Here is an 18,537-nt window from a genome sequence, read left to right as displayed (position 1 = left end):
TCTTTGAGGCAAATGCTATGATGATTTTTGTGTCATTGATTATTCTTATGTTTGTTACTCATCAATAATCATCATGTGTATACACAACAAACAAAACTATTAAGATCTTTCTGTAAGTAGGGATCTCTTGGCCCATAAAATTGACTAGCAGAATTTTTAGGTCAGTTTTTACAAACATGTTAAAAAATATATCACCCTTTCAAATATTACAATCTTGTTATTTTTCTTAAATTTAAGACTTTATTACATTTAAAATAAAGACTTTTATAAAGTACAGAGGACATTCAAAGGCAAACTTCCAGGACTTAATAAAAAAATAACCAAGATTATTGTTCCAAATCATTTCGTGAAGACACACAATTGAAAAAACCAAAAAACGAAAAAACAAAGACAACGGCTTGCTTTTAGCCTTCTTGGTTTCTGCAGGATCCGGAGCCTGCTCTGATCTGAACTCGGGGACTCCCACCCTCACCAGTAGCCCTCACTGTCATTTAGGAGACGCGATTGTATGGTGGGTCCTTATTTGTGATCGACTTGGAAAGTCACAGAAGGCACACAGATGTAAAAATTCGAAGCATCCATGGGCGCCTTCCACGCGGCGGCCGCTGCCGGCTAAGGGCGCGCGGGTCTGGAACCGCCCACTCCCGCGCCTCCGCGCGTGGGGCGGAGGGTCTGGCAGGAGGAGGGCACCCGCCGCGGGGACCCGGCTCCCAGGGCTGTGTGCTCGCTGGAGCGCGCCCTCTTCCCGGCACTCAGGAAACTGCAGTTCTCTACGCCTGCTCGTCCTCCTTCTCTTTCTCCTATTACATCCAACAGACGATTTCAACTTCCCGAGATCCTGACAAGTGAATGGCGCTGATGACGCCCCGGAAAGAGCCCACGACCCGGTGCGAGGGAAGGGCGCCCCTGAGCGGGTGGGACCCCGGGAGCACCCCGGTTCTCCTTCCAGGAAGGGGCACGAAATTGCTATGGATCCAGAGCTCACTGGTGCCTAACGTGATGCTCGTAAACAAGCCGCGGGCCGGGCACCCGGGAACCACCCAGGCGCAAACCCGCCCAGCCGGGCGGGCGCGCGTCCACCCCAAGCCGGGGCGCCGGATCCGCAAGCCAAAGTGTGTGCTGGGGGGAGGGGGGTTCCGAGAGGGCGGCCAAGTTCACTGCCCCTATCTTGGCCCCCGCTAGTGGGGCGGCGGCGAGGCGATGCGGGGCCCGAGTGCGGTGCCACCGTCCCCTCCCACGCACCGAACCCTGGCGGGCGGTGTCGGCCCTTGATCTCCGCCGGCCCCCGCCCCCTGCAGTCCCAATTCCTCCCCCCCACCCCGCCCACCCCAGTCCCCTCCCCGGCGGAAGCTCCCAGCCCAATTAATTGAGTCACAGGCGGGAGTGCAGGGCCCTCCGCGCGGCGGCCGCCGGCCCCCGCCCCTCCCGCGCGCCCCTTTTCCCGCCCTGGGTGGCATCTCCTCCGCCGGCATCCACAACGAGCCTCTGATTAATGAGGCCCGGGCCGGCCCCCACCCGACCCGGGCCCTGGCCTCCGCGGGAGGGGGAGGGGACGGCGGGAAACGCGGCCCCGGGAGAAAGGGGGGCGGGGCGGGCCGCGCGGCCCGCCCCGCCCCCCCCGCGCCCCGAGCCTATTGGCCGCGCCAGCCGTCTGTCGGGGAGCGCGGCGCCAATGCGGGCGGCGGGGCGGGGCGGGCCGCGCCGTGTGTGCCTGCGTAACGCCGAGTCACATGTTGTTTTGCTCTTCTTAGTTCAGTCACTCGGTGCGCGATGTGTTACTCACTGTGCGGCGGGGACCGCGACGAGCCCGGGTCGCCGTTGGCAGCACCAGCAGCAGCAGCCCCGGCGGCGGCGGCGGCGGCGCGGACCCCGAGTACCGGGGCACACCCCGGCACCCCGGAGCGCGGCGCGGCGGCGGGACCCTTGCGGCCGGGCGCGCCTTAGGCTCGGCCCCGCGGCTCGGGGACCCCCGACTCTCGGCCCAGCCCGCGAGCCCCCAGGCGCCGCCCGAGAGCCCGGGAGGCAGCGGCCGCCGCCGCCGCCCGCGCCGGGCATCCTCTGGGGCCCCGGATCGCGAAGGGCGCTGCGCCACCGCGCGGTGCCGGCCCCCCGCCCTCCCCGCGGCGGGCCTCCCCGAACCTTCCCCACCTCCTGGGCCCGAGGGACGCGGGCTCCGGCGGGCGAGCAGGGGGGAGGGAGCCGCCCGCGCCCCCTCCGCTCCCCCCGGCCCCTCCACGCCGGGCCGGGCGGCGCGGCCTGAAGCGCCGGTGATGGCGAGCCCGCCGATGCACGGGCGCCCCGGGCCGGCGGGCGGCGACGGCCCCAACCTCAACCTCAACCACAATAACAACAACAACAACAGCGGCGTGCGCAAGTGCGGCTACCTGCGCAAGCAGAAGCACGGCCACAAGCGCTTCTTCGTGCTGCGCGGACCCGGCGCGGGCGGCGACGAGGCGGCGGCGGCGGCGGCGACAGCGGGCGGGGGGCCGGCGCCGCAGCCGCCGCGGCTCGAGTACTACGAGAGCGAGAAGAAGTGGCGGAGCAAAGCGGGCGCCCCGAAGCGGGTCATCGCGCTCGACTGCTGCCTGAACATCAACAAGCGCGCCGACGCCAAGCACAAGTACCTGATCGCTCTCTACACCAAGGACGAGTACTTTGCAGTGGCGGCCGAGAACGAGCAGGAGCAGGAGGGCTGGTACCGCGCGCTCACCGACCTGGTCAGCGAGGGCCGAGCGAGCGCCGGCGACGCGCCCCCCGCCGCCGCCGCCGCCACCCCCTCCGCGTCCTGCAGCGCCTCCCTGCCCGGCGCCCTGGGCGGCTCGGCCGGCGCCGCCGCCGCCGCCGCCGCGGCCGATGACAGCTACGGGCTGGTGGCGCCTGCCACGGCCGCCTACCGTGAGGTGTGGCAGGTGAACCTGAAGCCCAAGGGCCTGGGCCAGAGCAAGAACCTGACGGGCGTGTACCGCCTGTGCCTGTCGGCGCGCACCATCGGCTTCGTGAAGCTCAACTGCGAGCAGCCGTCGGTGACGCTGCAGCTCATGAACATCCGCCGCTGCGGCCACTCGGACAGCTTCTTCTTCATCGAGGTGGGCCGCTCGGCCGTCACGGGCCCCGGTGAGCTGTGGATGCAGGCAGACGACTCGGTGGTGGCGCAGAACATCCACGAGACCATCCTGGAGGCCATGAAGGCGCTCAAGGAGCTCTTCGAGTTCCGGCCGCGCAGCAAGAGCCAGTCGTCCGGCTCGTCGGCCACACACCCCATCAGCGTCCCCGGCGCGCGTCGCCACCACCACCTGGTCAATCTGCCCCCCAGCCAGACGGGCCTGGTGCGCCGCTCGCGCACCGACAGCTTGGCCGCCACACCGCCGGCCGCCAAGTGCAGCTCGTGCCGGGTGCGCACGGCCAGCGAGGGCGACGGCGGCGTGGCGGCGGGGGCCGGGGCGGCGGGCGGCAGGCCGGTGTCGGTGGCGGGGAGCCCCCTGAGCCCGGGGCCGGTGCGCGCGCCCCTGAGCCGCTCGCACACCCTGAGCGGCGGCTGCGGCGGCCGCGCGAGCAAGGTGACGCTGGCGCCGGCAGGGGGCGCCCTGCAGCACAGCCGCTCCATGTCCATGCCCGTGGCGCACTCGCCCCCGGCGGCCGCCACCAGCCCCGGCAGCCTGTCGTCCAGCAGCGGGCACGGCTCGGGCTCCTACCCGCCGCCCCCGGGCCCGCACCCGCACATGCAGCACCCCCTGCACCCCCAGCGACCCTCCAGCGGCAGCGCCTCGGCCTCGGGCTCCCCCAGCGACCCTGGTTTCATGTCCCTGGACGAGTACGGCTCGAGCCCTGGGGACCTGAGAGCCTTCTGCAGTCTCAGGAGCAACACGCCCGAGTCCATCGCCGAGACGCCCCCGGCCAGGGACGGCAGCGCGGGCGAGCTGTACGGGTACATGACCATGGACCGGCCCCTGAGCCACTGCGGCCGACCCTACCGCAGAGTCTCCGGGGACGGGGCCCAGGACTTGGACAGGGGCCTGAGGAAGAGGACCTACTCCCTGACCACGCCTGCCCGGCAGCGGCCAGTGCCCCAGCCCTCCTCCGCGTCCCTGGATGAGTACACCCTGATGCGGGCCACCTTCTCCGGCAGCTCAGGCCGCCTCTGCCCGTCGTGCCCCGCGTCCTCCCCCAAAGTGGCCTACCACCCCTACCCCGAGGACTACGGCGACATCGAGATCGGGTCGCACAGGAGCTCCAGCAGTAACCTGGGCACGGACGACGGCTACATGCCCATGACCCCCGGCGTGGCCCTCACGGGCGGCGGCGGCGGCGGGAGCTGCAAGAGCGACGACTACATGCCCATGAGCCCCACCAGCGTGTCCGCCCCGAAGCAGATCCTGCAGCCGCGCGCCGCCGTCGCGGCCTTGCCCCCCGCGGGAGCCGCGGGGCCCACGCCCGCGTCGGCCGCCAGCAGGGCCTTCCCGGGGAGCGGGGGCGGCTACAAGACCAGCTCCCCGGCCGAGAGCTCCCCCGAGGACAGCGGGTACATGCGCATGTGGTGCGGCGGCTCCAAGCTGGCGGTGGAGAGCGCCGCCGACGGCAGGCTGCTTCCAAACGGGGACTACCTCAACATGTCCCCCGGCGACGCGGGCGCCTCGGGCACCCCGCCCGACTTCTTCTCGGCCGCCCTGCACGGCGGCGGCGGCGGCGGCGGCGAGATGCCCCGGGGCGTCCCCGGCTACTGCTACAGCTCCCTGCCCCGCTCCTACAAGGCCCCCTACGCCTGCAACGGGGACGGCGACCAGTACGTGCTCATGAGCTCCCCCGTGGGGCGCATCCTGGAGGAGGAGCGGCTGGAGTCGACGGCCGGCCCGGGGTCCACGCAGCCAGCCGGCGCCTTCGCGGCCGGGGCCGGGGGCGGCGGCGGCCACCCGCAGCCACCCCACGCGGCGGTGCCTTCGCCCGCGAGGCCCGGTGGCGGTGGCAGCGGCCGCCCGGAGGGCCTCCTGGGCCAGCGCTGCCGGGCCGCGCGGCCCACGCGCCTGTCCCTGGAGGGGCTGCAGACCCTGCCCCGCATGCACGAGTACCCGCTGCCGCCCGAGCCCAAGAGCCCGGGCGAGTACATCAACATCGACTTCGGCGAGGCGGGCGCGCGCCTGTCGCCGCCCGCGCCCCCGCTGCTGGCCTCGGCCGCCTCGTCGTCGTCGCTGCTGTCCGCCGGCAGCCCGGCCTCGTCGCTGGGCTCGGGCACCCCGGGCACCAGCGGCGACAGCCGGCAGCGCTCCCCGCTCTCCGACTACATGAACCTCGACTTCAGCTCGCCCAAGTCACCCCAGCCGGGCGGCCAGGCCGGGGACCCCGTGGGCTCCCTGGACGCCCTCCTGTCCCCCGAGGCCTCCGCGTACCCGCCGCTGCCCCCGCGCCCCGCCGCCCCCTCCTCGGCCCTGCAGCCGCCGCCGCCGCCGCCCCCGCCCGGAGAGCTGTACCGCCTGCCTCCGGCACCGCCCTCCCAGGGCCCTGGCGCGGCCTCCTCTCCGTCCTCGGGGGCGGGCGACAGCGGCGACTACACCGAGATGGCCTTCGGCGTGGCTGCCACGCCGCCGCAACCGATCGCCGCGCCCCCGAAGCCCGACGGGGCCCGCGTGAGCAGCCTCGTGTCCGGCCTGAAGAGGCTGAGCCTCATGGACCAGGTGTCGGGGGTCGAGGCCTTCCTGCAGGCCAGCCAGCCCCCAGACCCGCACCGCGGCGCCAAGGTCATCCGCGCGGACCCGCAAGGGGGCCGCCGCCGCCACAGCTCGGAGACCTTCTCCTCGACCACCACTGTGACCCCCGTGTCCCCGTCCTTCGCCCACAACCCCAAGCGCCACAACTCGGCCTCGGTGGAGAACGTGTCTCTCAGGAAAAGCGGCGAAGGGGGCGGCGGCAGCGTCCTGGCTGGCGGCGACGAGCCCCCCACGTCCCCCCGCCAGTTGCCGCCGCCGCTCCCCCCGCAGGCGCGGCCCTGGACGCCGAGCCAGCCCGGGGGTTTGGTCGGCTGCCCCGGGGGCAGTGGCTCGCCGATGCGCCGGGAGACCTCTGCCGGCTTCCAGAACGGCCTCAACTACATCGCCATCGACGTGAGGGACGAGCCGGGGCTGTTGCCGCCCCCGCAGCCGCCGCAGCATCCTCAGACGGGAGACAAGAGCGCCTGGGGCCGGACCCGGAGCCTCGGGGGTCTCATCGGCGCGGTAGGGGCCGGCAGCACCGGCGGCGTGTGTGTGGGGCCCGGCCCTGGCGCCCTGCCCTCCGCCAGCACCTACGCCAGCCTCGACTTCTTGACGCATCACCTGAAAGAGGCGACGGTCGTGAAAGGTGAGGCCCCTGCGGCTGGTGGAAGAAGGGTGGGCACGCGAGGGCATCCGTGGTGGCTAAAGCCTCTTCCCTTCTTTGGTACCTCGACCTAAATGCCCGAGTACGGGCGCAGGTTTCCTGTTCTGTTTCACTTTTGGCCCGATGTCAGCTCTCGAACCCCAGAGACCTTGCCAAGAGCACTCAGGTCATCTTTGAGTTGAATGTGAATCTTCGGACTCGGGAGACTTTTGATTTGTTTTCTTGGGCCCAGCCTCCCCGTCTTCCCATGAACACACCTGGCGGGTGCCCCCAGTTCAGCCACCCCCGGGGGGGAGGCGGCAGAGGGGGTCTTCTCCATCTGAGAGGTGGGAAACTTCTGCCGGGAGGGGACCTGAAGTTCCAGCAGCTCCCAGGCCGCAGCCCTCACCTTTCTCTTTGTTTTCCTGGAGCCGGGCCCGGCTGGCTCTTGCCGAGCCTCAGAGCTCATAAAAAACAGGCCCAACAGTTGTTTAGGAAACGAACATCCATTTTGGTGACTGCTGCAGGGAACAGCGAACCATTTAAAGTTTACACGTAGCCTGTAGGAGCTTTTCCACCAGAGACGTTCCTTTTCTCCGAACGGGCTGAAGTGGTAACGCTGCTTAAACACAGCTCAGAAGCAGTGGTTCTCCAACTGGAGCCCACCTGGGAGTCACGTGGAGAGTTTGCTGAGACCCGGACGGCCGGGCTAGGTGAATCCCCGAGATTCCAGTGCCGTGGGTCTGGGGTGTGGCTCCCAGTGTGCTTTCCTAAGAAGCACCCAGGTTGTGCTGGTGCTGCCGGTTTGGGGACCATGGCCGGGAGCGCCTGCCCCAGTTAGACCGCCTGAGTGTGCTTGAGAAATGGCCTATGGGGGCAGCCCAGGCGCAGTGACGTGAGGCGACCAGTGGGCGGGGCCCAGGCCCCCAGGATTTTTCGGCCGCCCAGGCGATGTGAATCTGGGCTTCAGAGGAGACAGTGAAAGATGGCCATGCTGGTCTTCTCGGGAACCATTGGATGGGATGGTGTCCAGAATTGTCCTTTGCAGTCTCATCACAGATCCAAAAGGAGAGAGGCGTGCTTGCCTTGCACCTGCAGGGGCGTCCTGACTGTCTCAGAGGTCCTGACTGTCTCAAACTTTGAATGACGAGGTGGAGGAGAGGTGGAGTGAGGGGGCCGGTGGGTTCAAGAGAGTTTCTTCTTTAATTTTGTAGCCGCTTCTGTGCACGGCTGTCAGGAAGATAGAGGCTTTGTGGGAACCGCAAAGCACAGAGCAGTGAACACGGCTTAGATGCTGGCCTGAGGTCAGCAGTCTGCAAGGGTTACAGGGTGACGACGGAGGTAGCTTGGGGATCCGTACACCTTTTTTTCTAAAAGTAAACAGAGCCCTCTAATGCCATCTAAATCCAGCATGTGTTTTCTAGTATCCGTGGGATTTAAAGTTATAGCTGTAGAGTTGATACCCTGGAATTCCAATATAACAGAGGAAACGCTACCTGCTCTTTTATTAAAATTGTGGAACACAAGATAAAAAGAGTCACGGAGAACTCTCAGGAGTGTGGTGCTTCGCATCCAATGAAGCCCACTGGAGTTGTCAGGACATGTCCCATAAACGATGGCGCTCAGCGGAAGGTCACTTTGCTTGGAGTTAACTTAAGCCCTACAGGTGCATCTGAAAAATTGGCTCGTGTGTCTGGGACTTGAAGGATGATTAGCTGCCGTCCAAGATGCAGACCAGATAAACACACCAGCGTAACTAGACTTGAGTGGAGGAGAAATCCGTACGCACAGGAATGGGTATAGGCCATCGTGAACACGAAAGTACATTTTGCTGAAATCTGATTCTAATCAGAAAAACAGCCTGAGAACACAACACCTCTTACTGCTGCTGGTGCAGTAGGCGGGAAAAACCTGGACTGGATTGAGGAGGGCCCTGGGAGGGGTTTCTTGCAGTCACGGGGCGAATGAGCTGGAGTGTGCACCTCCAGGCCTGGAAGGATTCAAGGCCTTTCCGATAAAGTAGATACTTTCAGAAACGTGATTCACGTCTAATATAATGCCCTTTTCAGATGAGGGAAAATGTTAAACCGCAAGAGATAAGTTTATGAGAGGCCTGATTTGGCCTGTTTTGTTTCAGATTTCCCACCAGTATAAAATTCCTTACAACCTATAGGATTCAGGATTCTGAAATCAAAACAGCAGTTTGTACGTTCGGCGGTGGCTGAACAAGATGAGAGATGGCTTTGGATTGCTGGTTGTCCAGAGTCTCTGTGGGCGTTAACGTAAACACTCTCTTAAGAAGGAAAAAAGACTATTTTTAAGCAAAATGGATAACTACAATTGACCCATTGTGCTCAAACCACATTTTGTTTTTGAAAAAAGGACTACATGCTAAATGGATTTCTAGCAAACTAATTTGAGCACAGAGAACCTTAGGCTAGGGAAGACGAGCATCTCATCTTAATTAACGGGGAAACTAAATTGCGTTTTGTGGAGCCAGAAAGGGACCGTCGAGAAACCCAGACTGAACATCCACTTTTACTGAACTCACGTTTACGCGTAGACATTTGTTTGTGATGCCCATAAATAAAAAGTTCACAGGAGATAAGTGTTCTTTGAGAGCATGATTTATGGAAGGAAGACTTGCAAAGCATTTCTTTGAAGATAAAATGGAAAATGAACTTCCTGAGTCATTCATTGGGTGTGCTGCCCTGACTCTCGGAAGTGGCCATGTTTCCACATCCAGCTCCTTGGGTTCCGCGTGGAAAAACTTCACGAGTTACGCTGAAGTGGGGCCATTCGGGGTCCCTTGAGGGTAGCGTTTGGTATTTGGAGAAGTGGTGACAAAGAGGTAAGGTTCCAGCAGTGTTTGATGGTTGTTTCCAATAGCATTGGGGATGGCGGTGGGGTTTCAATGGTGGAGCCAATTAAAAAGTTAGTACGCCTTAGATAGACACAGATGTGTGTGTATGTATTTGTAGGTCCTGCAGAGCAGATGCAAATTTAGCTCTGAACTAGGCATCTTACTTGGGAGCAGGGAGAAGGTTACCTACCCTGTGTTTTGTGGGTGTGTATGGGAAAAAATATAACCAATCTTTAGAGTATTGTTTGGGAACTGAAAGTATGCCACTGAACTTACTGTGCTTTAACACCGCTTTTTAAAATGAACTTTATATATTTGGTTGTTAGGGTTATAGATCGGTGTATACCATAAACTGTGTTATTTTACTATTCCTCTTTGCTGGGGTTTTTGTTCTAAAATTGGTTTATGTGTAGGTACAAGGCAGATTAGGTAAGAATTACCCCAAAAGCATCTGTATTTAAATTTGTTCCGTAAAAGGACTGTTTATTCACCTCCCACAGTGAAAGAATCAAGGGATGAGAGAGCAACGCAATTGTTTCTGAAGGGACAACACAGTCACAATTCATGTTTAAAAGTATTGTCTGTCGAAGTCTTAAAGCAAGGGACTTGAATATTTTTAGAACTCCAAGGAGATGACTTGACAAACCACACACGCTTTATTTTTCCTGTCGTGCATGCTTTTCCGCTTTGGTTGGCTAGCTCTTGTCATAATAAGGTAATCCGTGCCCTGTTCCCACCCCGTTCCCAGGAACAGACAACTAAGGTGCTAATGAAAACACACACAGGCTCTCCTGAATGAAAGTCACATGACTTGTTCTAGTTCCTTTATTGAAAGAGAAACCTTTACCAAAATAGTACTTCGGAGAAGGAAGCAGGGTGTGTGGAACACTAACCCAGGAATCAGGAAACCAGGTGTCTAGTTGCTGTTCTTTGTGAGTCAGTGTGCGAGAGAGGAAAGCCATTTAATCCCTCTTTCTCACTTTCTCTGTCTGTAGAATGGGGTCCTTACAACCCTCTCCTCATGTGCTCAGGGCCCCTGGGAGGCCCAGGAGGTTGTCAACATCCGGAGCGGTTCAGCTCCTCTAAAGAAACGTGTTAATAAATCCAGCCATGCTACTGATGTTTCCTACCTTGAAACCATGAGCGTGTACAGGAAAGACACTTTCGTAACTGGGTGTTCTTAAATTAAAAACAAAAACCAGGATGCTCATAGTTGTCTGAACGTGGAGCCGGTACCTTCCTAAGAAATTCAGGCCTTTTCTGTTTCGGTGGCTGGTTTTACTCCAGTCTCCAAGAACCATTGTTTTTTCCCCTCTTTGTTTCATTTGAGATTTTTCTTTTCATAGATAATTATCAATTGTCATGAAGTAGTGTTTTAAATTACACAGTAAAACAACAATTAAGGAAAAGAGCATTCTGATCCTGAAACTGTATCAGGACCTTACTTTCTAATGACCTTTTACCACGTGCTTATAAGAGATAGTGTCAAGATGAAAATGTGTAACCGGAATATAGGCTTTTTAAAATTGACAGTGTTGCTTTTAATATGGGATGCCTTACGAGAAAAACAGAACCCTTAAACTTTTAGTTGCTGAATTGGCCATTGTTTGGCCTGGGGCTTCACTCTTCAGGGTTGATTTAATGAGGGTGATCACTCCTGCCCTGTTTTGATTTGTCTGGTTGTCAAACTGGGTAGGAAAACCTCCAGCGTTTGATTCTTTTGTTCTTCCACAGGCCCACTAACCCCCAGAAGAGGCATTTTCATAGGTAATTAATGCTTTATTTTCTTTAGAACTCTTAGTATCAGAATGAATCTCTTTCTGAAGAGAACTTGCGAAAAGTTTCAGGACCAGCACAGGGATAATGGGTTTTCTGTTAAAATTCCCACTAATGCGTTTTCTGTAGAAGCAGAGTCCCAGGAGCCGGTTAACTTTTGGTATCAGATTTGGCAAGTGGAGAGGGTTTTTTGTTTTGTTTTTTTGGGTAGCACAGAATCAGGTGTTCCCATTTCACCTCAGAAACTTAAGGGAAAATGTACCTTGACTCCTTTATCTGCTTTGCCAAGTACACCAAGTTGGGGAAACTCAGAGGGAAGGGGACCTCCGTGCCCTTCCCCACAGCCCGGTCTTCACTTGGGGCTCCAAGTAATAGGTGAATTCTCTGCAGACTTCATCTACTGCAGACATGAGCAGAATGCATGTTTCCGTACAAGTTGGGCAAGGCCTTTGAATGCTGGCATTCTCATCCGCCAAACGGAATTTTCTGAACCTCCAAGATCAGCGGTTATAAACATGTTATCGATCAGGTGGTAGGTTTTGTGAGAATAGCCACATTTCAATGGGAAGATTCTTTCTGTGTTAATTTCATTAGTTTGAACGTATTCTTCAAGGTGGCAGAGATTATTCTGAATCACTCAAGGTCGATTGTTGCAGACACAGTTCAGTGGTAGATTTTTTCTGAAGAGAACTGGTGAAGTCATCACTCAAGACCGAGGAAATGCTGAGGCTGATAATTGCTCCTGATTATTCCATTTCTTTCTAGATGGCTGCAGAGACTTACATTAACTGTGCACTGAAATAACGGGCACAGAAGAAAGTGTGAATAGAGAGAGCTGGAGTCTATGTTGGACACTAGCATTTTGCTCTGTGGGTGCGAATAATACAAGATACTTCTGTGCTTGGCCATCTCATTTAATTGAAATTCATTGCATCAGAACTGAATTCATTGCATTCTGCTGAAATGGAATTGGGTTAAGACTTACAGGCTGCACTTTTACAAATGATACAATGGTTAAGTTGGCGGCCCAGGATGTCTTTTCTCTTGGACTAGGAAATATTAAATTTGTATCAAGTTGCTTTTACCTGTCCAGAGACTTTGTAAAAGTTGATCAGGCAAAAGTGTCTTCAGACTTGGCCCAGTTTTCTTATGCCATACGTGATATTTATGTCCAGAGACGAGATTTGCTTAGGTGCTTTTACTGAAATTTGGAATATTTGGTCAAATATTGTGATCCATAATATACCTTGAAGATGAATGATTACATGTACAGCATTTTGTAAATACTGGGCTTTTTAGTATCAATTTTAAAGAGTACCAAATTTGGGGGAAATAAATAATTACTATTTTGGGGTGATGTGTGTGTGTGTGTACATGTGTGTAGTTTCATAATATCTCATCCACTTGTGCTCCAGGAGGCTGGATGTGGATATTATGTTCATAATTGAAGCTCCAATACTGAATAATAATGTCTTCTCTGATCGTGTTAAAACTTTATAACCTTAAGTATAACTATAGTTTTACTGTTACTTTAATCTATCCATATGGTATTCTTAGTACAACTGCTTGAGTGAGTTATTAGGATATAGTACTAAATTCCAATCTTTCCAACGTGAAAAAAATAGGTGTTATGATAGAGTTCGTTATATTAGTGATTTTAATGATTACCTTAAAATCCATATGTATAGATCAAGAATGACTTACACTTTTGCATAGAATCAGTGCATAATCTTTAATGGTTATGAATGCAACATAGTGCTTTCTCTATGCAAATTCAAAAGTAGTTACTTAAATCCACCCATCTTTTGCCTCCAAATTATAAGTGTAACTAACAATCCCCACAACTTGGTGGACATGAATGATTTTGAGAGAATGCTACTAAAGTTGATGAGATGATGGAAACGTAACCATTATTCTGATCAATATTGAAAGATAATTGCATGCCCCTCTCCCCTTTCAATCAAAAGAAGTGTTTAAAATCCAAAAAGTATTTTTTTTTTTTTTCACTTTATAGCGTTAAGACATTTTCATACATAAAGTCTCACGTAATACTCCAAAAGCCCTGTGTCATAGGAGGGCCGCCTGGATCTCCATTTTTGGAACGAGGAACGTGCAGCTTAGAGGGTCCCAGTGACTTGCCCGGGAATCCCTGAGACAGAAAAGGGTAGTGGTGGGTTGAACCACACGAAGATGCTGTTTTACCAGTGCTCTTTATTTTATATCCCATTTTATCCAAGTCCTACACACTGTCTACTTTGGAAGCTCATATACAATAGTGACCTTGGGATTTTACTGTAGATCGGCCTTAGGCAGCTTTCAAGTTAACAGTTGGGTTTTTATTTCACTTGGTGGCGGTTACTTAATTTCCCTCTCTTTTCTTCCACGCGTTATTCACTCAGAGTAAGATGGGGAGAGCCAAGCAGGAAGACTGGACAATAAAGGAAAGCTCCCTCATTTTTTAAAAATTTATTTTATTTTATTTTAAAATTTTTATTGTACAGTTGATTTACAAGGTTATGTTAGTTTCAGAAAGCTCCCTCTTTTTTTTGTTTCTGTTTTTTTTGATATGGACCATTTTTAAAGTCTTCATTGAATTTGTTACAATATTGCTTCTGTTTTATGTGTTGGTTTTTTGGCCCCGCCGCGAGGCATGTGGGATCTTAGCTCCCTGACCAGGAATCGTACCCGCACCCCCTGCATTGGAAGGCAAAATCTTAACCACTGGACCACCAGGGAAGTCCCCCTCATTTTTCAAACTGGTTTCCACACCTGCCAGTTTGAAGAGTTCAGGATTCGACGTTGTTTTCAAAGCTCTCGTGATGTTGGTGAATTTTAGAGCTGAATCAAAATGTTGGTTGGTCGTCTCTTCTGGGGGTTCCCAGGCTCTCTTCCTGGACTTCCAGTGGTCTGCAGAGTTGGAAAACTTATATTCCTCCAGCTGTCTTTGTTTTAGTAAAGCAAACTGTATATTGTACTTGATAAGATACCACCCCCTGCAACACCAAATACTTGAAAACTCTCTCCACACAGAGTGGTGACGGAAAAAAAAATACAAGGTCGTTTTGAGGGAGAGGAGTTGAGAACCATCCTTCTAATGTAACTCATTTTAAGGTTGTGAAAACAGAGGCTGAGGGAGGTCGGGCGTCTTTTCCAAGGTCACTGATTTAATTAGTGGGTAGAGATGTTTGTAAATATTATCAGGAAAGAATAGGGTTTGCTCTGTCTCTGTGGGCCTTTGCGTGGAGATGAATACCTTTCTCCTAGGATATGGCCTGTTCCCTCTAGAATGATTTATTGTTTGTAGAAGTGCTATTTGTCTTTTTATTTTGGAGCCTTGCAGGAAATTGCTTCATGCATATACTACAAGGTATGCTGGTGGACAGAACTAGAGAAAAGCAGACACTTGAATAAGGAAGAATGCTGTAAGTTAGAGAAATAGGCTACTGATGCCCATGTGGGCAGTGTTTTCCGATGTGGCAGAAGGGTGAAGGCCTGGCAAGCATTAAAGATCATATGCTTACTTGTGTTAAAAAACAAAAACAAAAACAGAGAAGAGGAAGAGAGAAAATTCTTGGGATAATTCAAATAGAAAGGCCTCTATGATCTGGGAAAAGGTAAGTCCTTTTTCTTTATCAGTGGGTCATCCTGGGCCACTGATCTGACATCTAATGGGGCTGTGTTTTCAGTCATGCCTTGAGGGGTCCTTAAGATGCATTTCTTCTCCAAGTGAAATATCCTATACTCGTCATTATGAATAAGGCCATTAGCAGTTTCCTAAGAAACTGTTTCATGCTGAGTCATCACTCTATTTGATCATGAGTCTATTTGAAAACGAACAATTTTAGAATCTGCCTAAGGACCCATGAATAATCAGTGGTTGCTAGGTGGTGATCTTCTGGGGAGTGGATTATCTCACCAGTGCCCTTCTTGTTCTTAAGATCTTTTATTTTTTTCCGAGAAAAAACTTGTAACTTCATTGTCACGGGATGAGAAATGGTTTTTCAGAAGGCACTGCCTTCCTAAGATGTGATTCTAACCCCCCTTTGAAAGGCATAAAAGAAGACATAAACAGACATAACAGTTCACACAACAGCTATCCATGTTTGAAAAAACGTGGTCGGGAAATCTATAGCCTTGTGCTATGGGGAATGGTTCAGGGCTGTGTTTACACGAGCTGCCAGCCTCTCCAGCATCCGCAGAGAGAGCACTTCCTTCCTAGCAGACGGCGGCCTCAGGGCCACACGCCTGCCATGAGAAGCCACGCGCGCCAGTAATCCACCCGGCATCACTGTCGGCCAGCGGCGCAGGATAACAAAACGGGAATGCTTGTCCCCCTGTCAGGAATGAATGGAGTGACGAAACTGCTTCTCAGGATAAGAAGAAAGCAAAGTTCAGAGGACCCTGTCTTGGGGCATTGGCTCTGTGGAGCACTTACCCAGTTAGGTGGAAAGTGACGGAAATAAAGATGCTGATATGCTATATGGGGAGTGTTTGTAAATAAACCCGGTAGTCTTTCCCTGGATGAGGTCTGGATCCCTTCTGTGAAAACTTGTCTTCCTCGGAGGACCGGGGACGGACCTCTGGCTGCCCGGCCCCGTGCTGGTGATGGAAAGCAACTGAAAATAGAGGCTGAGGTCAGTGACCGTCTGATGCCCGTGGATCCCCAGGTCTGTCGTAGAAGCCGCCCCAACCCATCATGTGAGTGACGCAGCCGTTTTCTGCCCTGCCAGGCCCAGCTTAGGCCCCCTGTGGTCCCCTGCTTCTTTCTTCCTGTAGGGCTTTCGGAGCCCGAGGTGGGTGGGTGAATGGATGGATGGCTAGATGGATGGATGGAGGGAATTGTGAGGTGGGGGAGAAGTTTTGGAAACAGGCCAGGACGTTCTTACTAGGTTTAAAAACTGAGCATATAGTACTTTAGAAACTCCAGGCAGTAAGCAGGATTAAACAGGGCACGGACTAGAGGCTGTTGTGCACATTGATTTTGTTTGAAAATCAGAGATGCACGTACAGCCAGAGCTCCTGAACTACTCGGGCAACAAGAATTCCTAGAAGGGGAAAGTGGTCAGTTTCTTATACCACAGCCTGGATGCATTTTTTTAAAAGAGAATTTGCTACTGTGATTTGTGGTGGTGTCCTGCTTGTGTTTTATTCTTATATGATGCAGGTAATTTAAAAAGTGTTTTCCAGCATGAAAGGGACCTAAAATAATACTTTTGGTAATTATGCAAATGAAACAAAACACATGCATGAGCCACTCATAAGCTCTTCCAGTTATATTTAGATCAAATTTTTTAAACAAATACTTTATCAAATAAGTTTGGTGACACTAATACAAAGAACTCTTCTTACTTCACCAATTAGACTTTTAAGAAACGCACAGTTCAGCTGAAAATATTTAGGTGCGTTTTCGCAAAATATCTTAGTTGCAAAACTGCAAAATCTGTATTTCTTCTTTCTCTAGGATATTATAAAGCCAGGAGTGGACATTTATCTCAGTCAGTTTCAGAAAACTCACTTTAACTGGTTGAATAAACAAAAAAAATTTAAACTTTTAATAATGAACGGTGTGGAAATATTCGATATGAAATATTGACCCACTTCTATAAATACAAACATTCATGAATTTTGAAACATTCTTTCGATTTTATTTATTTTGACAAATTTTTGAAATGAACATTTTCAAGTTGAAAGTTTACAGTACCTTCCAAATATTGATAGAATGACATCTTGGTGCTGAGGGTCATAATCAAAATTGTAAAGATGCGGTAGCACGGACAGGTCTTAATTCCGTTTTTTTTTTTTTTTTTTAAAGTATTTATTTATTTATTTATTTCTTTATGGCTGTGTTGGGTCTTCGTTTCTGTGCGAGGGCTTTCTCTAGTTGCGGCGAGCGGGGGCCACTCTTCATCGCGGTGCGCGGGCCTCTCACTGTCGCGGCCTCTCCTGTTGCGGAGCACAGGCTCCAGACGCGCAGGCTCAGCAGTTGTGGCTCACGGGCCTAGTTGCTCCGCGGCATGTGGGATCTTCCCAGACCAGGGCTCGAACCTGTGTCCCCTGCATTGGCAGGCAGACTCTCAACCACTGCGCCACCAGGGAAGCCGAATTCTGTTTTACTTCTTACTGTTATTTGCAGTTTAGCTTGTGGGTAGTGCTGGTTTATGAGTAGACTTAGTTCTCAATGAAATAAGCACTGCAGTAAAATACCCAAGTTTCCCTGGCGTGGAGCGTTTAACTCAGTTCCTAGAATAACTCTGGGTGATAAGCATGCATCTTCAGGAGTCTGGAGTCCGTGCTGTTCGGCTGGAATGTTCAGAATTCATCTTTGAATTTATTCTTGAGCCGTTCTTGGCCAAAGACACAGGATAGGCTGTCCCTGCTGGGACTGCAGGTGTCCTTGCTGGAAAAGTCTGGTGGAGCCACTCAAACGTGCAGTGCCCCCAGCCCCCCACAGACACTTGGGGTCCATCCAATGAAGTGGAATTTCCACATCCGTTTTCTTCTCTGAGAAACCACAGGTTTGATCTTGCTGGGCCCCGGCTCCGAGCTGTCAGCCTCTCTGAGCTCTGGGTAGCCTCGCCTCAGAACTCCCAGTATTTCTCTGTGTGCGCTGTCTTTGCTGTTAGGCTTCGGATTCCAGAAACTTCACTAGGTTAGTGGACTCCCTTTCCCGTTCCTTCTGAGTCTTCCCTGCTCACCCTCAGCTCTTGCTGAAGAAGAATGCTCACCTGTGGTCTGTGCGATGGGAAGCTTCCCGAGAACTCAGCCCTGCTCTCCTCACCTTTCCCTGAGCATCCGTAGCTGCAAAGCTGAGGAAACTCACACGTAAGATGTGTTCCGGGCCTGCTGCCCGTCCATGAGAAGTCAGCATTTCGATTTTAGTTAGTTTTTTCCCTCATAAATGATCCACAGACATGTCATGTGATCACAGTTCTATTTATAGTGTAGGCTTCAAAATTGCTTAATTTTCAGACGTCCTACTAATTTCCAAGTAGAGCTCTGTTTTCTTAAGACACCCCTGAAACCACGTGCAGGCAGCTCTGAGCCTTTTTAAAAAGTGTGTGTCTTATCTGTTTTTCCCCGAAAAAGCCAACAAAGAAATGACAGGAACTTCCCTTAAGGGCTCCTTGGGAGGATAGAAAGGTGGCCTGTGGGGCAGGAGAGACAGAGGCAGGAAAGGTTAGATCTTCCTTCAGCTTTCAGATGTAACCAAATGGTTACGTTTTCTTATCTTTTCATTACAGAGATGCTAATTGTGACATGTTGCATACTTGAAAACTATTTCACCCATTTGAAAAATATTACAGTGCAGGCTAGAAAGAAAGAGGTTTGGCTTCCAAGCTAAAAAAACAAACAAACAACCCAAAACCAAAAGTACCGAATCTTCAAGCCCACCTTTGAAACCAAGGAAATAAATGTAATGTTGTCATGTGTTCGGAGCGTGAAGTAGTGTAGGTGGTAACAAGTGCTCCAGAAAACAAAACAGGGAAGAGAGAGGGAGAAGGTGGAGAGGAAGCAAGTCCTGTAGGTATTTAGGGGGAGAGTCCATATGAGCGAAGGGAATGACTTAACTGTGC

The 18,537-nt window shown here is 53.2% G+C and overlaps 1 protein-coding gene across 1 annotated transcript in view; it reads left to right on the top strand.

Annotated features, from left to right (window-relative positions):
* The first annotated feature begins 1,756 nt into the window (after positions 1-1,756).
* Positions 1,757-18,537, top strand: part of IRS2 (insulin receptor substrate 2) — a 29,038-nt gene continuing 12,257 nt past the window's right edge. Inside the window, exon 1 of the mRNA XM_068526817.1 lies at positions 1,757-6,327. Within this exon, the coding sequence (XP_068382918.1) occupies positions 2,271-6,327 (4,057 nt within the window). The 5' untranslated portion in view covers positions 1,757-2,270. The remainder of the gene's footprint in view (positions 6,328-18,537) is intronic.

Source organism: Eschrichtius robustus, chromosome 18 (assembly GCF_028021215.1).
Source record: "Eschrichtius robustus isolate mEscRob2 chromosome 18, mEscRob2.pri, whole genome shotgun sequence".
NCBI lineage: Eukaryota > Metazoa > Chordata > Mammalia > Artiodactyla > Eschrichtiidae > Eschrichtius > Eschrichtius robustus.
This window is presented reverse-complemented; position numbering and strand designations above follow the sequence as displayed.